General features: G+C 32.2%; 1 protein-coding gene across 2 annotated transcripts in view; it reads right to left on the bottom strand.

Annotated features, from left to right (window-relative positions):
* The window catches only part of LOC126737092 (protein smoothened), a 51,051-nt gene extending 30,286 nt beyond the window's left edge, over positions 1-20,765 (bottom strand). The window contains exons 1-9 of one of the 2 annotated variants that reach the window (XM_050441806.1): positions 19,823-19,898; positions 19,713-19,766; positions 14,514-14,747; positions 14,231-14,416; positions 13,950-14,174; positions 13,690-13,891; positions 12,660-12,830; positions 3,748-4,047; positions 386-531 (exon numbers count right to left, since the gene is read on the bottom strand). In XM_050441806.1, the coding sequence (XP_050297763.1) occupies positions 386-531; positions 3,748-4,047; positions 12,660-12,830; positions 13,690-13,891; positions 13,950-14,174; positions 14,231-14,416; positions 14,514-14,747; positions 19,713-19,766; positions 19,823-19,829 (1,525 nt within the window). In that variant the 5' untranslated portion in view covers positions 19,830-19,898. Of the gene's footprint in view, positions 1-385; positions 532-3,747; positions 4,048-12,659; positions 12,831-13,689; positions 13,892-13,949; positions 14,175-14,230; positions 14,417-14,513; positions 14,748-19,712 lie in introns of both variants that reach the window. The other variant, XM_050441805.1, reaches the window with a different exon arrangement.
* Between the last annotated feature and the right edge of the window lie 4,537 nt (positions 20,766-25,302).

Raw genomic sequence — 25,302 nt, 5'->3', positions numbered from 1 at the left:
GAGTCCCAGTACCCTGTATATTTAATTTCTACGTAGAAAAAACCCAAACCAAATATTAAAATCGACGGGTTCGGGCATTTTTTTAGAAACGATCCATTTCATTTTTATTAAATTTATGTAGCGAATAAATTCACAGATGCACTGCACATTAAATTACCATTTTAATAATATAATAATCTTATAATAATCATTTATTAGTTTATTATAAGAAAACACTTAAGCTTAAGTTCACGCTAAGGGTGAGATACCTAAAGAACAAAAATACCTCTCAATACTTAAACATATCAAAATATAAAACAATAGATAAAATTTAAAAATATTTGTTTTGTACCTGTAAATAGGTAATAAATTAAGATAAACAAAATTTGAAAATGCTTTAACATACCAATATGTCTTGAGTTTCTTCTAAACTGATGTTTTTCATTTCGTCTTGTTCTTCTGCCTTTTACACGTTTGGTAGCCTTTAACTCGGCTATTTGGACAGATACTTGGCTGTCTCCTGAATTTCTTCTGGATTCAATACTTACATGCCTGAAAATGAAGTTCACCACTATAGTAATAGAACTCATTAATATTGAGCTTATGAATTTTCCATTAGGAAAAAAAAAGTGGCTTAAATTAATTCATTTTCTGTTTAATTAAAATATAGAGTTCTGCTTAACAGAAACCAAAAATTGATGAACTTAACTGAAGACAAGGGTTTGGAATAACCTAAGGGTTAGGTTCTTTCTTCAGATTAAGATTAAGATTATTTCTATCAGCTTTCTACAATGCAAATTTATTTTTCAATATGTTCGAAAAACGTATCAACGAGCGGTATTTTAAAGGAGCCATAAATGGTCTACATCTATTTAACTTATATGTAACTCCCTGAAGCCTTTGTCTTGTAAGCATACGTGACGCCGCACGAAGAAACACACCTAAGCATCCACAGAAGTTTTACAGGACGACCGTGAAAAGGTCACATAATTTCTCGAATGGGCATACCGGAAGAAACCGGCCGTATACGCACACGAGACATAGATGGAACATGCACAGGAGACTTAAGTGGAAGGGGGAAAGAGATCGCTTTGTAGCGATACGTTGAAAGACAGTGGGAAATAGCAAACTTCGAAATTCAATAATTCCGTTATTCAAAGTAATACAAGTTTTAGAAATTGCACATCATTAAAAATTAGCTCAAAATCTATAAAAATTAATAATAAAACAATGTTCAAATATACTTGTCAACAAATTTGAATTAACAAATATGTTTGCCTTTCCTTCCAAGAATCCGGCATTCTTCCAAGATCCAAGAATGTAATCCGGACAGAGTAGTTAATTTTGACTTAAGTGAATTTTGTAACAAAGCAAAAAATCACAACCTCATAATTATTCCTACAAAATCGTTGGATATGATTTTTGGTAAATCTAATAATAAACTAAATTTTCTACATAATTTTATTAGGTCAATGAAATTAGGAAATAGCAGCTTCGAAATAAAAACAGTTATGAAGAACTTAAACTACCGTCATACCGTTTATGGACCCTGCATAGCTGCACCGGTATCGAACCAAATACAGAAAGCGCAAAATTACTGTGTTCGCTTAATATATGGAATTCGCAAATATGAACATATTAGTCAGGCTTTCGACCACCTTATGGTTTCTTTATATCATAATGTGTTATTGCTTAAATCTGCGCCGTACTTATAATGCAACTCTAATGCCGAATTAGTTTTGTAGTTTCTTTTTGTCACAAGTTCCACACCAAGTTCCAACTTATTATTGATGTTAGTATTATTTATTATCAACTATATATAATCCGTAGTATTTTAAAGTAATTCTTAGGCTTCAACAGAATTTAAATACTATTTTGTTAAATGGTCCTGAAAGTCTGAATTAATCGTTTATAGTACATATTTCGTTTCTACCATATAATTATTTAATTTTAGCACTGTTTTTAATGTACTTGTTTTGTACTAAATGTAGTATTATTATTATTATTATTAATAAAATAGGTTTAAGTAGTAGAAAGTCAAATCCCATTGCACTCTAGTACACTGTTTGAATGATCCTTTTTATATATCTTATTGCGAAAAGTCTAAATGATTTTCCTGCAGTTGTAGTTGGTAAGCCTCCAGTTAATTTTAAAATACGTAATTAACAAGTTACGAGCAAAATGTATAGATATTTAAGAGAGTTTATAAATGGTAATCTGTAATTATGCATATATTTTTTTCTTTCCTTTTATTGTATAATAAAAATTAAATAAATTAAAGAGTTCATTATTATTTTTTGTACAGTCTACTATATTAATAATAATTATATTTTACGAATGAGGTTTAAGTTTGGATTAGTGAATGGTTGACAAACTGATCCTAGCCTGTTTGAATATTCACTTATGTTTTTTTTTAATTTAGTTTGACAATAAGTAATCTGAAGTCCAAATAAAGTCATTATTATTATTTAACCATAGGCGCTATTGTTAAGCCTCATTTATTCATATATCAGTTTAATATTCTAATAATAATTTAAGTTAAAGAGCGTTTGGTCTATGCCACATAAAAAAGGATGTGACTGCGAAAATGTTTGACAACAGTTTCATGATGAAATTGATATTTACTAAGAAGTGAGCTAAGTATATCTAAAGTGTCCTCATTTGGTCTCCGAGGTACCTAATTCGGTTATTTAACTTTATCGGATGCCATTTTATCAAAATATTTTTTTATGACCAACAAATACACCTTTGTTTGCGAAGGTTTGGGTGGTGGTTTGCCTCACATATTTCTTGTATTAAGTTATGAGAAGGTTAAGTGGGTCACAAGACACAAAAAACCTTCCTTTAAAAAATCTGAGCCAGCGTTTCAATTATTATATTTTTAACGCCATTCTGTCAAATTGAAACAGATATATCGTTATATGGGCAATTTTAGAAACAATTACTAATCAGGTAACAAAAATAGAAAATTTTAAAAATTCTCAAGTCCTAGTGTGCATTAAATGAATTTTTTAATGTAGCAAAGCCATCACCTTTGGAAATCACTGTTGTAACTCCTATAGATAAGGCTGGCTGTAAGGGTGATATTTAAAATTATAAACCCACTAGTGTTACCTCAAATTTATCAATAATCTATGAAAAACCTTGTGGTATGACGAAGGCTTTCAATATTGTTTCCCATTCTAATTTTGAAGATATTTTTAAAAGATTTGATATGATACTTTATTCGAAGTCTTTGAGAGATATTTACAAAGCAAAGAACAGGGTTAGTGTTCCACATCAGGGTTAGGATAGGAAACTTAGTGTTCCATGAATAAAGCAGCAAGTACAGTGTAGTGTGAGGTGCAGTATAAAGGCGAACACTATTCATAAATATTGTCCAAAACATTTGTTACAAAGCTTGCTGATTATAGGACTCTATCTGGTTAATAATAGGACCAAAGAGAAATTAACCAAAATTTGGAAAGGAGAATCTATAGCTTACTAAAAAATTTGGATTTTTGATATATCTCTAACATTCATCCAAATTAATAAAATAATTATTGGTCACAACTTAAAGCCAAATTCGAGTATACGACATTAATATTAGAATATACAAAAATATTAGAAATGCTAGAATATAATATTATTAGAAATACTTGGATTAGGTCACCAAATCGTATAATGATTCAAGATTTAAATATTTTTTGATTGGGAATATAACGTTTTTTTAATTTGAAATACGTTATTTTAACTAACTTTTATAAAAATAATATTTGATATACTCACCTATAATTGACACTATAATCACTATCAATGCTCTGATTATAACTGTTATCCACTCCAACGTCATTGGGAACAGCCAGGCGCCTATTCACTAATCTGGGCAAGTTTTTTGCCCAGGTGGTACTCAGTTCATTGCTAGCGGCACTATTTAACTCAAATCGCAGCCCTACGGGATCAGTATGGTTCTGACTAAAAACCGACACTTTATCGCCTGCATTAAACTTCTGCCTCCCCGCAAAAGCACGAGCTATTATCTTGTGTTTCTGAATCTTCATTGGTTCTTCTACTTCACAGTGAAATTTTCTAAACAAAAAAATATTAAAATCAATGTTTGAAATTTGATCCTTGCTGATGCCATCCCATAACTTGTTTGCCAACTCTCTATAAGATCTTGACATCGTGTAGCACTCATATAGACATATTGAATTTTAGTACATTATGATAGCAGAACAAAAACGCTGCAGAAAAAGGATGAAAAGATGTAAGGAACAGTTAATTATAAATTCGGTTATTCTTAATAACGCAAATAATAAAAGCTTTTTAGCTGCTTCATTGACGATCAAAAAGCATTTGACTTTGCTGGAGTCATATAAAATTCAACCAATGATAATCAATCTACTCAAAACTATTACGCCAAGCTGACCTACAATTATTTATGTCAGATCAATAAATGCAAATGCAAATATAAGAACAGAGAAGACAAAAGCTTAGGAATCAAAAGAGAAATTTTTAAGGATGATAGATTAATAGAAGATCGTTCGATATCGAATCGAATTCAATTGGTGCGTATAAAGAACATAATTTCTGCAGAAATTCAAGTCTTTGCCGGTGTATGTACATGGCCTATTTTATTCATTCTGTTTATTAATGGCCTTTGTTGTATACAAGGTGTTCAACATGAATCCGGAAATGCTTCCTCAGGGAGCTAGAGCTCTTTGAAGATAACCTTTAAAAACGAGTTTTCGTTTTATAGCTTCGGAACTACCGCAACCAATTTTGGGACATAAATTATTGTTAGTACGTCTATTCTTTTGAACCTACTAAACAAAAACAATTTTAACCAGGGGCGTGGAAACCAGGGGGATGGATATTTTGTAAATTTAACCACATTTCTCTAAGACTTCAATTTCTGCCCAATTTGGTATCGTAAAAACATTGATTAAAAGTAAATTAGGATACAATACCAGAATTAATTATTTCATTAATAATGCTAAAGTTCAAAAGAGATAGTGCATGTTTACAAGATTCGAGATAATTCTCGAATCAGGTGAATAATTAATATCAGGACTGAACTCCCTAACTTTTTGCTGGACGTCCCACAATACAGTGCAATCAAGTAATTCTCAAAATTACATAAATTTATATTTACCCCATCAAAAATTCTTTCAACCCCTATAAAATTATTTTATGTTTAAAATTTAATAAAATTTCATGTTTTAAATATAAATAGATTCAATTAAATTTTCTTAATACAGTTCTAAAGTAGAAACAAGCTACAACCCGTAAAAAGATTTGTATTTTAGGACGCATCCTATTACTACCGCTTTTCGGCAAAGGAATAACATTCATTGTTATAATTTATCATTTTCAGTAACCGGTTCTATACGGTATTAATTCCCTTTTTATCAGGGTTAAGCAATGGAAGATTATACTGTGGCTGAATATACCGATTATGGGGAAGTTCGATGCAATGTTAGAGCTGCTTGTCTATTATGTGATGAGCGGTTTCCCCAAAGGCGAGTTCCAGCTCACACACTTCTAAAAGGGTCAATCAACGGCTCAGGGAGACTGGCTCCGTAAAAATAAAACGGCCAGATAATGGTGCGCAAAGGAATATCCGGACCCCGGGTTTCGAGGAAGAAGATTCATCGACGATTCGTTCTCTTTAACGATTTGAAGATAACCCATCTGTAAGTACTCGAGCAGTAGCTGATGCCGTGAATGTAAATAATGTTAGAGTATGCAACGTTGTTGATGAACAGCTTCTTCGGCGATACCACCTGCGAAAAGTACAATCATTGGGACCAAATGATTTCATGCCCCGCGTAAATTTTTGCCAGTGGTTTCTTGACCGGTGTATAGAAGAATCTCAATTTCCAAAATATCTCCGTTTTACTGACGAATTAAAAATTACTTAATGTTTACGAAAGAAGGTATTTTTAATTCTAAAAATAATAATATGTGGGCTGAGGAAAACCTACATGGTATTTATTTAAGGGGATATCAACATAGGTTCTCGGTTAATATGTTGGCCGGCATTGTTGGAGAATGATTTATTGGTCCAGTTATGTTGGTTGCCTCCTCGTCTAACCAGTAACAATTATCTCATTTTTTTAAGACATATACTGCCAGAACTGTTAGATGATCTGCCCCTAAATGTCCAACACAGATTCGTAGTGTGACCAGATTTGGTAAAAAAATTAGAATAGGGGCATAGGTCCCTTAGAGTTGAATTAAGTAGCAACGAGGAAGTAGTAAGCATTTTGAGAAGCAAAAGAAATCAAATTATCAAAACGTGAGGGGTTTACGAACCAAGCTGGACCTGTTGCACCTGTATGTGTCCTACAACTCTCAATATCACATAATTGTCTTAAATGAGACCTGATTAACCATTGAGTACTTTGATAATGAATTCCAATTATACGATTATACTGTATACCGAAAGGATAGATAGGCTTTTACTAGTGAATGTTCTCGTGGCGGGGGAGTGCTAATTGCAGTGCATAAGAGGGTAACCAGTCGGGTTTTATCGTTAAGTAAGGAAATGGAGGCACTGTTTGTTTGTGTAGGTTCAGGAAGCCATCAGCTATTCGTGGCTAATTCATATTTTTCGCCCAGAAGCCACTCTAACAAGTATGCTATTTTTGTGGATGTTTTAGAGGGACTGGTGGACGGCGATTTTAATCTACCTCACTGCCGTTGGTCGGATAAGGAGCTCGGATCAACTGCTGTTTCTCTGGCCTCAGCATCACCTGGTGAAGTCGAGTCTGTCCAGATGGTGCCTGGCCTTTGTGCTCTATATAATTTATTTCAGGTCAACCATATTTCAAACGATACTGGCTCAATTCTGGACTTTGTATTGGCACCTTCCTCGGATGTAGTTGGTTCCATGGCAGATTTTGCATTGCTTCCAACAGACAATCACCACCCTCCAGTGTACTGTTGCGTGGAGTGTGGTCTTAACAGAAATTCAAGTGAACTGACTGGCTGTGGTTCCTATAGGGACTTTCATTCGGTCGACTGGAATACCATTTTGGATTTTCTATCGCAGTTTGACTGACACAGTTAACGAATTTAGCTTTAAACGATATGTTAAAGGTATTCTTTGAAATTATTGTACTCACTGCTTTGTTCCTTTAAAGAAATATTCCACTAAAAAATTTCCATATTGGTTTTCATCAGAGTTGACAGAGTTAATGATTGCAAAGAAGAGGGCCACAAGAGATTTTTAAATTCACAATTGGATCACAATTATCGTGCTTTTTCGGTTCTACGGCTAAGATGTAAAATTAAAAAAAAAAACACTCCTATGATAAATATGTGTTTCTTACAGAGCAATCTCTTAGGAATAATCTGCGAAATTTTTGGAAATTTGTAAACAATAAAAAAGGCAACAGTGCAGTCCCTCAAGAGATATTTTACGAAAACATTAAATGCTCTTCTGGCATTGATATAGTCACTCTGTTCTCTAAGTATTTTTCTTAAATGTATAGCAATGCACCACCTAACTGGAACGATTCAGTATCTGTAAGTCAAGTTACAAATAATTTGAATGTTTCTAAGTTAAGCATAACAATCTCTGAAATTTATTCTGAGCTGAGTACATTGGATGCTTGCAACGGTCCTGGCCCCGATGGGTTCCCTCCTATCTTCTTAAAGCATTGCAGCTTTATTATCTCAAGACCTTTGTTTGTATTATTCGATTTCAAAATTCAAAAGACAGATGTTTTCCCTGACTTTTGAAAATCAAGCTTTGTGACGCCTATCTTAAAGTCTGGTGACAGCACTCAGGTCAAGAATTATAGACCAATAAGTATCCTTAGTTCTATCCCAAAGCTGTTTGAGAGTTTTGTAATTAATGACAGACAATTTGGTTTTATGTCAGAGCGGTCTACTGAGCTGAATGTTCTAACTTTTACTGAGTTTGTTATCCAATCTTTTAAGGAAGGTTGACATGCAATGTATACGGACTTCAGTAAAGCTTTTGACCTCGTCAACCATGCAATTTTGTTAAGCAAGTACGACCTTACCGGTCCCCTATATATGTGGCTAAAAAGCTACTTATCTAACCGTAGGCAGATTGTTAAACTGCGCAATTTTGAAAATGAAGTACAGACTCCATTCTGGCGGCCATTGCATTTTAACATCTTCATCAATGATATTGGAAGTTGTTTCATGAATAGCAACTATCTAAAATTTGCGGATAACCTTAAGGTTAACCGCAACAGGCCATCTTAATCATATTATACTATTAATGGCACTCGTCTGGGAGTGTTATCTAGTGTAAAAGTCCTTGGCATAACTTTGGACTCCCAGTTAAATTTTTCTCTTCATGTCACAACAACTGTATTAAAGACTATGCAAATGCTAAGTTTTATTAAGAGGTGCACCAGAGATTTCCAGGACACTGCTTTTATTAAGCTTCTGTACTGTGCACTAGTTCGTCCTCACCTAGAGTATGGTTTATGTATTTGGTCACCTCATTATAACAATCACATTCAGATGATTGAACAGGTTCAGCACACATTTTTAAGATACATTGCGTTCAAAAGGAATGTTCCACTTCCTATCATCTACCACGAGTTTGAGTCTGAACTTAATATCCATACTCTCCAAACCCGTCGTAAACATCGTGACCTGCCAGTCTTCTATGACATTCTCCATTCTGGATCTTGCTGCCCAGATTTACTCAGTAAAATTGGTCTACATGTTCCTTATAAGCAGACCCGTCAGACACCCTCATTCCATATTCCATCCCACTGAACCAATTATGGAAATAATTCCTTTGTTACCAGGGCAGGCAAACTTGCTAACCAGTACTCGGATCAGTTGGATTGTTTTACTAATAGAATAGAATTTTTAAGACTGTTGAAAGCCAATGTTCTGTGAATTTATTCTGTGATATGAAAATATTTTAGTCAAATTGCACCCTATCTATTTTTAAGGTTTTTATCAGGTATTATTATGATTTTTGTGCAATGTGTAGTGTGGGTTAGGTTTTTTTTCTCTTGTAAAATGTTTTATATTGTTGTAAATTGGGCAACTGCTTATTGGAAGATAAATAAGTAAATATACGACAAAGCTTAAGGCTACAACATGATGGAGCAGCTGGTCATTTTTCACTTATTCGCGAGTTTATACATGAAAATTTTGGAAGGGGCTGGATTGGCCGCGGAGGCCCTGTCACCTGGCCAGCGCCCTCCCCAAATTCAACACCGTTAGATTCTTTTCTTTGGGCGCATATGAAAAGTCTCGATTATGAAACTCCAGTCGAATCAGAGGAAGATTCGGTGGCTAGAATTTCCGCAGCTGCTGAAGTAATACAAAACATGCCTGATGTTTTTAACCAGGTCAACCTCAATCTTCTGCGTAGATACAATAAATGTATCAAGCATGGTGGCCGGAATTTTGAGCAATTATTACTTTAAATTTTTTTGTAATTCCAATTATTATTTCTTTAAGTTTATAAAATTGTTGATTTTTGTTTTTTTTTTATTACACTTAAAATCATTTAAAAATGCCTTAAATTAATTTATTACCAAATTAACCAAGTGCTACCTTAACTTTTTTAAGACAGTTCTTTTTTATTTACGACACAGATTTAATTTTTTAAGTATAATTGATTTTGTATCTTATTACTTGCTTTTAGCCAATTTTCACAAGAACGGTGATATTAACGGTTTTTACTGAGAGCACCTTTTTTATGCAAAATGCATAAGAACATCATAATCTGATGCCCAAACGGACAGAAAATAAATGCTTAGAGAAATGAGGTTAAATTTACACAATACCCCTCTTGGTTCGCACGTCCCTGGTTAAAATAATTTTTTTTTAATAGGTTAAAAAGGATACTAACAATAATGTATGTCCCAAAATTGGTTGCGGTAGCTAAAGTAATTCCAAAGCTATAAAACGAAAAAATAGTTTTTAAAGGTTATCTTCAAAGTAGCTCCCTAAGTAAGCATTTCCGGGCCCATGTTCATATGAACTTGTCTTTTTGTTGCCGTTTTCTATTTATCCTAGAAGTTTGTAACATGATCCACGGAACACTCCGTATATCATAAATTATATACAGTAGTGGCCAAAATTATAGCAACAAATCTGAATTTTACTAATATTTAATAATAACTATTATATGTATGTTTTAATCGTAAAAGTACGCTACTGGTTTAGATGGCCTCTTAATATTTAAACAAAATTTCTCATTCAAATAAAAAAAAGCCTACCTGTTTTTTTGCTGACAATAAATATTTGTAATTGCAAATATTTCACCTGGTCATAATTATATCAACATTTAAAATTTAGTGCTCTTTCAATCTGTTGAAGTGCAATATTGAAACAATTTATATTGTGATTTCTTGGTAGTTATTAACTTATTTAAATAACAGTATGAGTCGTGGTAAAACCGTGTCTGTTGAAGTGAGGCAACTTATAATTAATCAGTATAAGTCAGGCATCAAACAGTCATCCATTGCAAAAAATTTTGCTCTTCACAGATCAGTTGTATCACGTATAGTGAAAAGATACAATAACACAGGGCTGGTAGTACCCAAAAAAAATTCGGGACGTCCCCGGAAAACTTTAAAAAAAAGTGACAAAATGATTGTTCGGATTTCCAGGCAAAACCCATTTTTGTCCTCTTCAAAAATTAAAGGGCTTTTGGATGGCAGTGGGTGTTCCGATCTTAGTGAACGATCCATAAGGCGGCGTCTATTTGAAAATAAGTTGTTTGGACGCAGACCAGCAAAAAAGCCTCTTCTTTCCAAGAAGAACGTGAAGGCCCGACTTGAATTTGCTCGAGAACACCAGGGCTGGACTATTGATCAGTGGCGCAGAGTTATTTTTAGCGATGAATCAAAATTCAATTTATTTAAAAGTGATGGTGCTGCATACGTTCGACGTCCTGTAGGCAAAAGATTTAATCCTCGGTACACTTCTCCTAGAGTTAAGCATGGTGGTGGTTCAGTTTTAGTGTGGGGCTGTTTTTCGGGGTATGGTATGGGACCTCTTCACAGAATAGAAGGGATTATGGATCGATTTATGTACAAGGATATATTAAAGAATGTTATGTTACCCTATTCTGAAGAAAATATGCCGCTGTTATATCAATTTCAACATGACAATAATCCAAAACATTCTTTAAGGCTAATAAAAGAGTTTCTCCATGATGAAAAAATTAATGTTATGAAGTGGCCCTCCCAATCTCCGGATTTAAATCAAATAGAAAATCTTTGGGAAATTGTGGATAACAGGTGTAGAACCAGGAATTTCAAAAATGCTGGAGAACTTTTCGAAGCTCTTCAGGATACTTGGTTGTCAATCGATCATGATGTTATAAACAAACTTATTTTATCCATGCCAAAAAGATGCATTGCCGTTATAAGGGCTAAAGGGTACTATACTAAATACTGAAGAATATTAGTGTATTGTAATCTTATTTTGACTTTGGAGAATAAATAAATTGATTTTTCTAAAATGTGTTGCTATAATTTTGTCCAACCCGTTTCCTAAAAAAAATTCCCATTTTTTATTTCTTTTATAAAGTAACAAAAAAATAAACATAAATAAAAAGCTTTGTAAAAAATACATCATAATATATACCAGTTTTTTTTTCTAATCTACCACATCATATAATTTGAAGGAAAAATGTACTTGTTGCTATAACTATGGCCACACATCAGTAAATAATGGTTTGGCGCTTAATATTAAAAAATACGTTAGCATTTCTTTTGGTTCGTTCTTTGAGAATACGTGATTTAAATGAACATCATTAAACACAATAAATGCTTAATTCTCAAATCTACTACTACTGTTAAAAAATAGGGTGTGTTACTAGATAGTAAATTGACCTTAGGGTCATCAATGGTATGCGTAATCTTGGTTTTGTTATGTGTAACTCTGGTAAATTATCTATCTTTTGTTGCAAGATGCTCTACTATTCTTGTTCTGGGCTTCAATATACCTCCCCTGTATGATCACCTTTTTATTCTAAGCATATGGCAGCAATTGACAAATTATAAGATAATAGAGGATAAATTTAACATCTATAGTCTTAAAGCAAGAAGGACTCGTTCAGATTTGCTCACATTTTATAAAATATTAAAGTGATTTTTTTATTGCCCTGATATTTTGAAAGATATACATTCATTGTCAATATGAATAATAGATGTCAGAATCCCTATGTTTCTTTTGCCTTTCTATCATGCTAAGGAAAGCATTCACTGAGCTTAATCTTGACCCCTTCGTAGTCTGTTAATTCATTTAAATTAAGACTTAAAAAGTGCTAAAATTATCTATAGGGTCATGTTTTGTGTTTTTTTTATTTTTCATTTTTGCTATAGTCTTGCTCATTTTAATATAACTGATTATTGTTTTGTCAGTTATTGTTATTAAGTATTTTATTATATAAGCCAAAATAAATAAAGAAATAAATTTCAATTTGTCAGCTAAAGAGTAAGGTATTAATGGAGCATCAACATTAAAAATATTTTCTGATATGTCTGGTGGTAATTTTGTGTTGAAATGATACAAACACTAATCCAAACTAGACATCCAAAATATCCTGAGAAACAGAATATTCTAGTGTGACATTGGTCTTAACCTCTAGTATAAGGAAGAACATTTTTTTGTTTGTATATATAATTTCAATAATTTCATCCCTAAGTAGTAAGTAAAATATAGATAGCAGTCCTTACTTTCTGATGTATCTTCCCCATGCATGTAGGGTGGCATCACACCAAACCCAGGATGCCATCGCTATTCCTTTACCAAAAACTGCTAATAGTTGCAATTGTAGCATTGCAACGCTAGGTCGTTCGGTTTGCTTGCAATGAGAGTAGTCTGTGCTGAAACTTGTAAGTTTACACCTAAAGAAAAAACTGTTGGTTAAATACTGTATGTGAGATAATTAACAGATTTCACAGAGAATTTATAACTACTGTTTTCATTATGAAATAAACTAATTAGATGCTGCCATTTTGAGAAAAGAAAATTATTTAATTAAAAATTTTAGGGTTTTACATCTGAAGATCTGAGCTGATGTTAAAATATTGTCCTCCAATTTGAATTTCATTTTGCGATTTACCATTCATTTATTGTTGGAATTGGACCACAGTGAATTAAGCATTACATTGCCATTTCCAGAGAATTTGTATAGAAATAAATAAAGGCATAAGATAAAAATACGTTAAAAGTTCAAAAGTTATTACTTTGCAGTAATTTTTAACGAATCAGAAATTCATACTTATAAAATTAATCCATTTTAATAAAAATTAAGTTGATTCAAGGTAGAATTAATGAACACACAAACACATGTAATATCAAAACTTAAAAATAGAAATAAACATCTACATTTTTATCTTAGTTTTACAATACTTCAATTATGTTGGATAGCATGTCGGTCGGTTAAATTTATAGTTCTTGTGGTATATAATAAAAATCAATGTTAGTATGCTACAGTTAAGACTATATTAAATATTTTGGACATACCTTAAGTTCAATTTATAGCATGCTAGAAGTGCGAACATACTGTATAGAATCCACCAGATAAAACCTAAAATCCCAAAACTCATGCATTAAATGTTAATTGGAGTTAGCTACCAATCTACAATTTTTGTCAAATAATTTGTTAGTAGAGTAGAATTTAAAAATATCCAATGCTATCTAATGTTTCAATATTTGAGCCTTAATTCAATTAAGAAAAGGGATTTTATAAAAAAATCTTACAAAATATATTTCTCCAAACTTAGGACCCACAAGTCATTATTTGATGCTACATAAATATGGTAACCAATGGTAACTATACAGAACACCACCATAAAAATGGTGAAAACAGTCATTCTAACAATATTTGACTGTATTTTCCGGGCTGAATGCTGAGAAATTACCTCCCGGCTTTCTATTTTCACTTTTATTAAAAGCATCAAACCTAGAAAAATATGTGCAAACATTTAATATGAAGTACTTTTGGTAGTAAAGTGATTTACCCCTGACAATAATATAAATAGAAACTAACATGGTGGCAACTAAAGGAGCTAAGAATAATCCAGCTCTAGCAGCCATATTAGCAAAGCCAACAAAGCAGATGCCTGTTATGTAATCTCCATCTATTTCCCCTATAGCCATTGTTGTAATGGTTAGCATTAAAGGTAAACTCCAAGCTGCTAAATGGAAATAGGCATGTTTCTTATCAACCCTATCCTGAATTTTACCTAAAATATTATTAGGATGTGTCTTATTTGTATCTGTATAACTTTGCTTTTCTTACCAAGAGCTTGCAAAGAACTCATGTACCAAGCATAGCTAAAAATCATAAACCAAACCAGCCCAGCTATTAAAAAATAATAAACCATAAAAAAAACAATGACACAGGATAAGTTTTCTGTGGCACTTGGTTCTGATTTTCTTAAAGTACCATCTTTTTTGCATACAATATCTTCTCTGGTGTCATAACCTAAAATATTATTATTCAAGTCATGAAAAGCATACAAATATCATTTTTAATTAACAAATAAATAAATTCATAAAAATGATAAATAAACCTAATTTACCTAAAAACTGCATCAAATAGCCTCCATAAGAAATAGCAAAACAGATATTAACATAAAATATTCCTTTGGCTGGATATCTATTTGCAGTCTTCCAATCAATTAAGAAAGTTGTTACTGTAAAGATATTTAAGATAATGCAAAGTAGTACACAATATGTAATCAATTTATGAATTTGGTAATGCTCATTTTCTGTATATTTAGTGTCTTTACAATGCAGACCACATCCTTCAATATCTGAAAAAAAAAGGATGTTAAAGTAAATTACATTAAAGTGAATTATTTGTATTTTTTAAACTATTCTTAATATCATGTAAAAAAAGTTGTATCTAACACAAAGATGGTCAAGTCAAGTTTTAGCACAGTCAGCACAGAATATTAATTTCACATTTTAAATATGTACAATTGCTAAACTTTTAAGTTAAGATTACAAATTATCGGCAAGTGTGATAATTTTTTAAAATTTGGGTATTTCCATAAAAAAACAATTTTTACTCTTTTTCCAGTTTAATTTTTTTACTTGTTTCTTGGTAAGAATTTTTGATTTGAATGACTTTTTTTGAGATCCATGTTTTTAATGATTTGTTTTTAATCCTTAAGCAAAACCTTTTTCTTTTTAAGGATGTTTTTAGATGTTGTACTATAGATCTTTATTTGATATATTTTTTTTTCACATTTATTTTGTAAAGATATGTCCATTTTATAAAACATTTCAATCTACTTCTTTGTTGCACTTTTAAGATGCATTTATTTTAGAATTGACTATTTTTTAAGCAACAGGAGTCATAAGTTTTAAAACTAACTGTATTCTAAGCTTTCTGTTCTTTTCTATTTAAATGGTTGGTAATAATTGTAATATTGAAGAATTGATAAACTGAACAATAATGAACCTTGCCTAATTTTTCCCATTTTTTTTAGTTCATAGATTACATTACTAAATAAAACCACATTTACAAGTTACAGTTTAATAAACATTTAACAATTATTTTAAACTCTTTAAGAAAAAGATATAATCTTCTAATTTAGACTCAAAGAATATTCCGAGGTTGGGTCTTTCATTGACTGTCTGTCTAATATCATGTGATTTACATTATAAGGTTTGAGTTTATCACAGTTTAAGATATGACAAATAGTGGCTATAGAATATTTATACATTTATTATTTATTTATAATCATATTAGATCATTTTAGAATTTTCCTGTACTTTTTGATATCATCTGCAAAAAGACGTTTATGTAATCAAGGCTGATACTATTAACATTCACCACTTTCCTTAATTTCATTTTAACCAATTTTATTTAAGCATTTGATAAATTCATATTGTTGAAGAATGATAATGTATTTAAGATAATTAAAAGAAATTCATATAGTAACAAATTTACTAAACATATTTGGGATTGCACTGACTGAAGACTGATGTGTGCATACTGCATCCTGATATTTTCTAGATTTTTTTAGATTTATCTATTCAGGGCCGAGCCGTGTCGGGGGTGCAAGGGGTGCGCCGCTCATTTGGGGCGGCAAAATATCCGAAAAATAAAATAAAAAAGCGCCAAGTAATGAAAAAAAAATTATGAATAACAAAAATTTATAAAATTTAAAACTTATAATTAAAGCGCCAACAGAATACAATGTTTACTGAAACCGAGCATTGTTCCCCGAATCGTTGCTATAATAATAATAATCTATATAGATAAATAAATAGGTACCAGGACCAGGTAATAAAAACAATAGCACCGCAATTATGGTGGGTTCAGCCAGGGCGGCGCTGATGATGTTATAAGGGCGGCGTAATTAAAAGAGCCGCGTAAAGTACCACCAATAATTCATCGAAATTTATTTCTTGCGGAATTTCAATACTTTTGGGTAATAAATAATATGTATTTTGGAACTGCAGAAATAAGCGGGGGTGTAATGTTTAGAAATTTCCACCCTTTTGTTTTTAATTTATTTTAATTTGCGAGTTTTAAAGCGAGCTTGAAAAAGTGTTTATTTTTAATACATTTTATATAAAAATTGTGTTTGTGTTGTTAACGGTAATAAGTTTAAAATATTTTATTAATATCTTCCAAATATTTAGAACTTCATGCAATTTTTCATTGAAAAAAGTAATGTCTGATTTTTGTGCCAATTCTAAAAAAAATATTTGTTGATTTAGGTGACTGATGGTCGAAAGAGGCTTTCTGGTTCCCAATACCGAAAAAGGAAGTTAGAAAAGGAGGAAGATGACAGGCGGTTAGCAGGTTCGTTAAAAAAGTTTTTTGCGTCATCAATGAACCCACAACCGGCACAACCTCAACCTTCAACAAGTCAAAGGACGAATGTTCAACCTTTGACGTCAACTGAAGCCGATGCCGATGTAGAACAACCAAATGATGGAGATCAACAACCATCAGGAGATTAACTGAAACAAGATGATCACTCGATGAATACGCCAGCAAATACGCAAACTGAGAACATTGAAGCTATTCAGGTAAATGAAGAACGATTTAAAGATCAAGCATATTGGCCCAAAATATTAACGGATAATATTAGATTATTGATTTTAGGAATAGGACCTGTCCAAATTAAAAATATTAATTATCCTATTAATAATTTAAATAGATGTTTTAGCGCTGCTTACTTTGAAAAAGAAATTAACTAACAATAAAAAAGTTCCTAGAACCTGGCTTATTTACTCAAAATCTAAAGATTCAGTGTACTGTTTTCCTTGTAAATTATTTAAAGTTTCTGATAATAGTTTTAATGAGGGGAATGGCTATAGTGACTGGCGACGTTTATCTCGGACTTTAGAAAGAAACGAAACCAGTAAGGGGCATTTTGAAAGTGTTAGGAAATGGCTTGAAATAAAAAAAATCAATAGAAAAAGGTTTAACTGTGGACTCTATCAATCAAAATTTATTTCAAATGGAAAAAAAAATGGACTTCGATTTTAGAGAGAATAATATCTGTTATCCAGTTTTTAGCTGGACAAAATTTAACTTTTAGGGGTTATAGTCAAAAACTATTTGATAAGGGTAACGGTAATTTTCTGAAACTAATTGAGACGATTGTAAAATTTGATTCTGTAATGGCTGAACATATTGATAGAGTCGAAAAAGATGGGAACAAAATGCCGCATTATTTGGGAGATAAAACACAAAATGAATTGATTTTTTTAATAGGAGAAAAAGTAAAAAAGTGTATTGTTGAATGTTCAAAATTATGCAAATATTTCTCAATTATTCTTGACTGTACACCTGACGTTAGTCACCAAGAACAAATTACCATTATTGTTAGATTCGTTTTTATTGATGATTGTTCTAAAAGTATAGAAATTCGAGAACATTTTTTAGGATTTTGTAAAGTTACAAACACTACTGGTCAAGGGTTAACAGATTTTTTACTAAATTATTTAAAAGAACTGGATATTGATATTGCCAATATGAGAGGTCAGGGCTATTACAACGGAGCAGACATGAAAGGCAAGCACAATGGCCTACAAATAAAAATTTTAAATATAAATCCTAGAGCCTTTTTTGTACCCTGTGCCGCCCATAGTTTAAATTTAGTAGTTAATGATGCAGCAAAAAGCTCTCTAGAAGTAACTAACTTTTTAGCACTATTCAGGAAATATATGTCTTTTTTTTGGCCTCAACTTACAGATGGAATGCTCTCTTAAAAGAGCTGCCCAGGCTAACACTAAAGCCCTTATCGGATACCCGCTGGGAAAGCCATATTGAGGCAATAAAAACTCTTAGATTTGAGTTAGAAAAAGTATATGATGCTCTGTTTACGGTTTTTAATGATGAAAGCAGAGATAATGAAACAAAGAATATTGCAATGTCCCTAATAAATAAAATAAAATCAATTAAATTTATTTGTTTGTTAGTTATTTGGTACAACATTTTGGAAAAAATTAATATAGTAAGCAAAACACTGCAAAAGTCTAATGTTATTTGACCAGAAGCTGTACAGAGGCTAAAAGAAATCAAATTATTTTTGACACAAATGAGATCGGAAAACGGGTTTTTAGACATGATAAATGAATCTAAGAAAATTGCGGAAGAAGTAGACGCCGAAATTTCCTTTCCAGCCATTCACTTAATAAGACCAAGGAAAAAAAAACGTTTTTTGATGATGAACACAAGGTTGAGCCAATCCAATCTCCAGAAATAAATTTTAAAGTAATTTTTTTTTTAATATTCTCGATATTTCAACCTCAAAATTGGATGAGAGATTTCACAATTTACAAAAACATATTGAATTATTTGGTTTTTTAAACAATTTGAAAGCATTTTCCAAACCCGAAATAATGACCTATTGTAAGAATTTAGAAGCTAAATTAACTGACCCTGAAACAAAAAATATGGACATAAATGGATTGGCCCTCTATAATGAAATCGACATATTATCAATTTACATTAATGATAGAAATATTTTCTCGGCCAAAGAAATATTAATATATCTGGTTGCTAAGGATTTGAAAGGCATATTTCCAAATTTATTCGTAAGAATATTTTTAACAATGCCAGTCACTGTAGCTCATAGGGAACACTCATTTTCCAAACTAAAATTAATAAAAAACTACTTAAGATCCACAATGAGCCAATCAAGACTATCAAATTTATCAATAATAAGTATTGAGGAAGACATTGTTTCTAATCTAGATGTTACCGACCTAATTAGGGAATTTGCATATAAAAAGGCAAGAAAAGTAAATGTTAGCATTTAAACCAGAGTTCTAATTACTTTTTTTTAATTTCTTTAAATTAGTATGTAAGTAAAATATATTTTCTTTAGGTGTTTATATCGATGTAATTACATTATATAGAAATTACTTAATATAGAAATACTTATATAAGTAAATAATATATGCTTTTATGTATATTTTTTGTATAGATAATACTGATATATTGATTAATATATGTGTGTTTGGAATTTAATTCAATATGATTTTTTTTGGTAAGAGCATTTTTTAAAACACTTTTATAAAAATCACTGCAGGGGTGGCAAAATTAGCTCTTGCACCCGGGCGGCAAATACCCTAGGCTCGGCCCTGTATCTATTGATGTTATAAAAAGCACTTGTCCAAGATGATAAAAATGTATGTGAAACCAAAAACAACTAATGTGGAACAAACACTTATCTAAAACTTTTAGATCATTTTGTCAAATAATGTAACTCTAAAATAATTAAAGAAAGCACATAATTATTTCCTACCTTTAAACCACCAATCTGGCTTATCAGTTTTTGTCAAAGGATCCATGCAATATCCTGTAATATTAAACTTCATATCATGTATTTCATTCCTACATTTTGATGGAAATAACCTTTCATCTTCACAGTTAAAAAACTCAGGGAATACTGTACTGTTATAAATGATCTTGCATGGCTGCAATGTAATTTTGCACATTTCCCGTGAAGGTAGGTCAACAGTACCATTATCACATTTTGGCATATATAAAGCACACAAAAATGGTTGTATAACTGCCCAGCATTTTGGTATGTAACGTAAATACTGCTCATACATTTGAAGTTTTTCCTGTACCATGGCCTGACTGTTTAAATCAGTAAGGTCCAATGTTGTAGTGTGATAAGGCAGTTTGGCTCCCATACAATTCCCATATTGCAGAGTTTCACAACTGGCATTTCTTCTACAGTATTTTGGATTTATATCAAACAGGGAATTGTCTAAATACCTTTCCCCTTTTGGTTTATAAGGTTCTTTATGGCGGATGTAGGGTGTATCTGTAAGCTGGTTTAATATTGATAGACTATTATTATTATTTGATACATCATCTGAATAAATTTGAACAGATATTTTTTTATAATGTTCTTCACAAGCAGCTGATTGTAATAGCAATAAAATAATATAGTATAAAAACGATTTTAAAGTAGTTAATAGCTTCATGATTGAGCTTGGAGACAGTTTGGGAGCTTTTATTGTGTCAAAAGTTTCGGCGTAACTAACAACTCAATCCTTTTTATTCCTGCATATTTAAAAATAAGAAAATTTCAAAGAAAACTTAAACAAACAAAAGAAACACTCAAGAAATCACTTCACAATATGCAATTTGAGTTTTGTTGGCTATTATTTTCACCTCAAACTGCACCTATCTACAACACTCAGACTTTTTTCTTAATCTTTCTTTGATAACTCGGACAAAGACAAGATAATTCCAGTTTGTCGTAGCTCGAATCACATCTTGAAAGCACAAACTTTTCAGTGTTTACAAAACATGGCAGAAAATGTAAGAGAGCAATAGCTGCATAGAGAAATACTATAGAAAGAAAGAGAAATGTGCGACCACCCACGTGCTCCATGAAATTCCTATAGAGGGAAACAGGTAAAGGATGGGTTGTGGGTGGGAGTGAGATGAAACTAAAACCACACAAGAAGGAAAAATAATTTTAATAATTACATAATTAAGATTCTTATTAGCTAGTAAAATGTGCAATAAAATTTAAGATTTTTATTGTTGACCTTAAGTTAATAAAAAGTGATAATGGTTAATATAATATTAGTATATTGGTGTCAAATATAAATATTAATAATATAAGTTGTGAGGTAATGCACACAAGAAAATCCCTGTTTTGACCACGGTTTTTGAATACATGCAGAACAATTCTGGAAATTAAATAAATTAGAAAAAAATCTGAATTTCACCGGCAATTACCCATGTTGCCAGTCTTATAAAATGTCAGCAAGTATGGATTTATTAAAACCGATTCCTGACTTGATTCCGTTGACCTTGAACAGTCCCTTTATAACATAACCAATCGTGTCCGCTTGGACGTGTTTGGTTGAAGTAACATCGTAACTTGTCAGCTGTCGCTGTCATCATTTTGTTTGTTTGTAAATAATACCCCAGACGCCAGTAATGTTATATGTAATTAGTTCTTAAACAAAATATCAAAAAAGAAAACTTATTAGCCCTAATAAATTTTGTGTCATCTTTAACAAGGAAATAATTTGTTGTTGTTTTTACTTTTTCCCGCACTTATTTCAATATCTTTGACATTTGACGTTTATAAAACAGCTCCGGACGTAGGTAATTAAGCCATATTTTAGCGATTAAGCGCCTTACTCGGTTGCCTTACGATGTCTTAAGCGTTACGTCATAATATTTTTTCGCTCGAATGACGTCATGTCTAACAGCTGTCAGAGTCTAAACTGTTACTACGTTTTCGTTGGTATTGAATTTGTTTGAAAACAGAATTAAACCATGAAAACATTTGTATCAGTTTTCAAAACATTTTGAAGTTAAATCCAACCTCATATCCATAAATTTTTTAAGGTCGGATCTAGATCCTAACGAGATTCAAATTAGTTTGCCTCATTCCGACTATTTTTCAAAATGCATAAACAATTGCAATAAATACCTGGGAAAATTAGTCACTGATTTTTAAACCGAAATTTCACAAAATATATCTTTTACCTACTTTCTTTAATTAATTAACTTTTAGTACTACTTTTACTAAGGGAAAAACAATAATCGCAGTAATTAATAATTACCCCAAATTTCTCATTCTCAATAAGCTTTTCAAGGCAAATAAACTTTATAACACAGAGGAATAAACTAAAGAATGTAATGTTTTTCAACTCAAAAAAATATTGAAAACATCAATTTATTGTTTACTTTTGTTTGTATATCTTTCCTTCTGACATATCGACGCTTAAAGCGCCTTATACGGTGACGTCATGACTTTTTCCAAATTGATGACGTATAAAGGGCTAACTGGTGACGTCACGTATCTCAACACGGTTATAACTATAACCGCTTGGACGTGTTTGGTTAATACCATTTAGCAACGGTAATTACCGATAGACCGCTTGGAATCGCTTATATATTTCATTTTTGATGCTGCGCACCTACTTGTGACAAAAAAATGCAAGGACAAAGACGCATAATGTTGGCAACACCACCTCATGGTTTTATTTAACATTACATAAATATCCCCGACGCAAATTGCGGCATATGCTACGCTTTTAACATTCCTCCTACTACTTTGGTAACTGCCATTTTTCAATTTCCCTTTACCACTGCCTCTAATCACCAACATAATTGGCTAATTTTTTAATTGCCTGGGTTCCAGACATGAAGAAGGCTCTAGTAGCATCTACAGCCATAGACTAGTTATTAAAAATGAACCTATGGAAACACAGATCTATTCTTAGCATAAATCGAAAGCAACTCAAGTGAGGCAATAATGAACAAAATATCCACCCATTTAGATTAGGCAGAGAGCTAAAAAAACCTAAGGTCCAATAAGGAATCAATAAAATAACCCGAAAATGTAAATTAAGGTTAGATATTTTTTTCTGTAAAAATCGCAAACGATTTCATAGACAATAAAGAGTTCCTTACTAAACATAACCTCAAATCATTTATTCCTACTAGCTTAGTCACCAGCAAAGGAGTCATAAGAGGCATTCCAAAAGCAGTCAAACTGAATGAATTAATGAAGTCAATATCTATGTAGCACCTGTCTTCAACTACCTGAGATACAGGTATACAGAGAACACATGCAGAAGTAAAAACTACACCTGTGTATACTGCAAACAAGCTCATGCATTAACACGCGGTCATCATGCCTGTAAAACTGAAGGCTTTTGAAAATATTTCGTATGAGGCAGGAACTCGAATACGAAAGAATTATGAGCCTAAGAATAAAACAAAAAGAACGGAAGAACCACAATATTAATACAATCAAGAAAACTATTCCAATATTAAAGCAAAACCGTGTAAACACAGAAGTACACAAAAGACGACAGCTGTACCAACAAAATGCATCAGCAAAGAGAACTACATAGGGTGTAGTTCCCATCGAAAACAGTCCAGCAAGGTTTCGGGCCCTTTTTAGAAAAATCCTCGGACCCGTCGATTTTTTATTTTAGGGAGACAATTTTTTAAAATACTTTCAACCCCTTAATATCAATCCCTTGGCGGGGGTTGCAACCACCCTCAAAATCTTAAATAGGAGTGGGGGTTAAGTGATAGCTTATTTGAAGGCCTTTTTATTCTAGTTACAGCTGCCAAGCTGGAAATTGCTAACTTGACTTTTCGCAGTATGACAGCTTTCAAAGATTTTGAAACAATACCATTGTTTAATACTTTTAGCGGTAGTTTTTAGAGGTTCTTGATTTACAAAACAAAAACGCTTGCACCCATCGATTTTTGATTTTAGAAAAACGATTTTAAATTTTGAACCCCACAACTTCAACCCCTTAGCAGGAGCGACACTCACCCTTATTTTTTAAATGGGACAAGGTGTGTTGTCGTACATCTTTTCAAAGGGCATTAAATTTTCTTTACAATAGCGCTTTTTTTTTAAATTTGAGCTGCGGGTTTCAGAGAAATCTAATTTAATTTTATTGATTAGTACTTATGCATTATCTCATAAAATGTTGAAAATGTCCACCGTTTATCTCCATACAATAGTACAGTAACTGTTTAAAATGTTCCCGGACATTGTGAAGAATATCGGGTGTGATTTGTTGGCATTCATGAATGATGCGGTTTCGTAAATCTAACGATTCAGATTGGGTGGCATAAAGCATAATGGGGAGGAGCCCCGTCTTGCTGAAATATCGCATTTTCTTCATAGTAGCGTTGGTCGTTTTCCATAATTTCAATCAATGCTGGGTTAACGGCATTCTCGACAAGGTCTAAGTACGTATCTCCATTTTTCAGCTTCCCTTTTACTTAAAATATGATTTCTTGAGACGAGGCGTCGGACTACAATTCCAGGATCAAACGAAGTTTCAAGTTACCTGTAAAGTTTGATTCAAATTATATTTTTGTTCGATGATCATGCGAGACCATTAGTATACGCAAAAAATGTTTAAAAAATCCTTGAGTTGATTGATAATGACTATTCCAAAAAACTCTGTGTTAGACTTTGGTGCTAAGGGTAAAATTACGAGAGCCAATAGTAATAATATCAAGGGTGCATAAGGCTTGTAAGTTTGACTAACAGTGATTTACAGTCTTGAAAATGAGCGCCCTGATCAAGTGCAGAAAACCAATGTTGGGGTCATGTCAGAGTACTGTGGTGTCACTTGCAAACAATGTGTTTTTTCCATAAAAATTAGGAGTAGGGATAATTAATAAGATTGGAGAATCTTATGTCAACCTAAGGCTGAAGAAAAATCGATTTTTTTAAACGTTTTGTGAGATGAATTGTGAAAAGTGCTAAATTTACATAGCCTCATTGCCAAGGAGTAGCAACGAATGACACCTGAAATTTTGTAAAATACTTTGATCAGTGGTTGAACTATTATTGAGAAGCCAATAGTAGATATTTTAAATACCTAATAAGAAAACACAAATAAATTTTAAAGAAAATTAATGGCTCTTTTAAAAGATGTATCACAAGCAATTCCATCCTATTTGTCTTTCGATTATTACCAAAAAGTGAAGCTTAAGGCCGCTCCGTTAAAGAGTTGTAGTTGAAATATGTAAAGTTCAATTCAGGGATCTTTTAGAATCTTTGATGTGCCGCGAATAGTCCGTGTACCGGTGTTGCCTGTATTGTCACATGGCAATTGGCATGCATGTTTAAATCGCAAACTTTTACATGGAAACAGTCATAAAGTAAGATTCTAAGCGATATTTAATGAATCCATTAAATAAATAAATGTTTTAAACATATTTTTTAAATTTATACATTTGGTTCATAAAATTTGACTTCCGACGCCCACGTACTATTTTGTTAGACATCTGACCTCAGTTCCGGCCACTTAAGCGTGAAAAGTTGCACAGGTCCGGCCTTGTTTGTATTTAAAATTTTTTCGGGTTTTTTGGGT

The sequence above is a fragment of the Anthonomus grandis genome, chromosome 6, assembly GCF_022605725.1.
Source record: "Anthonomus grandis grandis chromosome 6, icAntGran1.3, whole genome shotgun sequence".
Classification (NCBI taxonomy): Eukaryota; Metazoa; Arthropoda; class Insecta; order Coleoptera; family Curculionidae; genus Anthonomus; species Anthonomus grandis.
The sequence above is the reverse complement of the archived record's forward strand: the minus strand, read 5'-3'. Positions and strand labels throughout refer to the sequence as shown.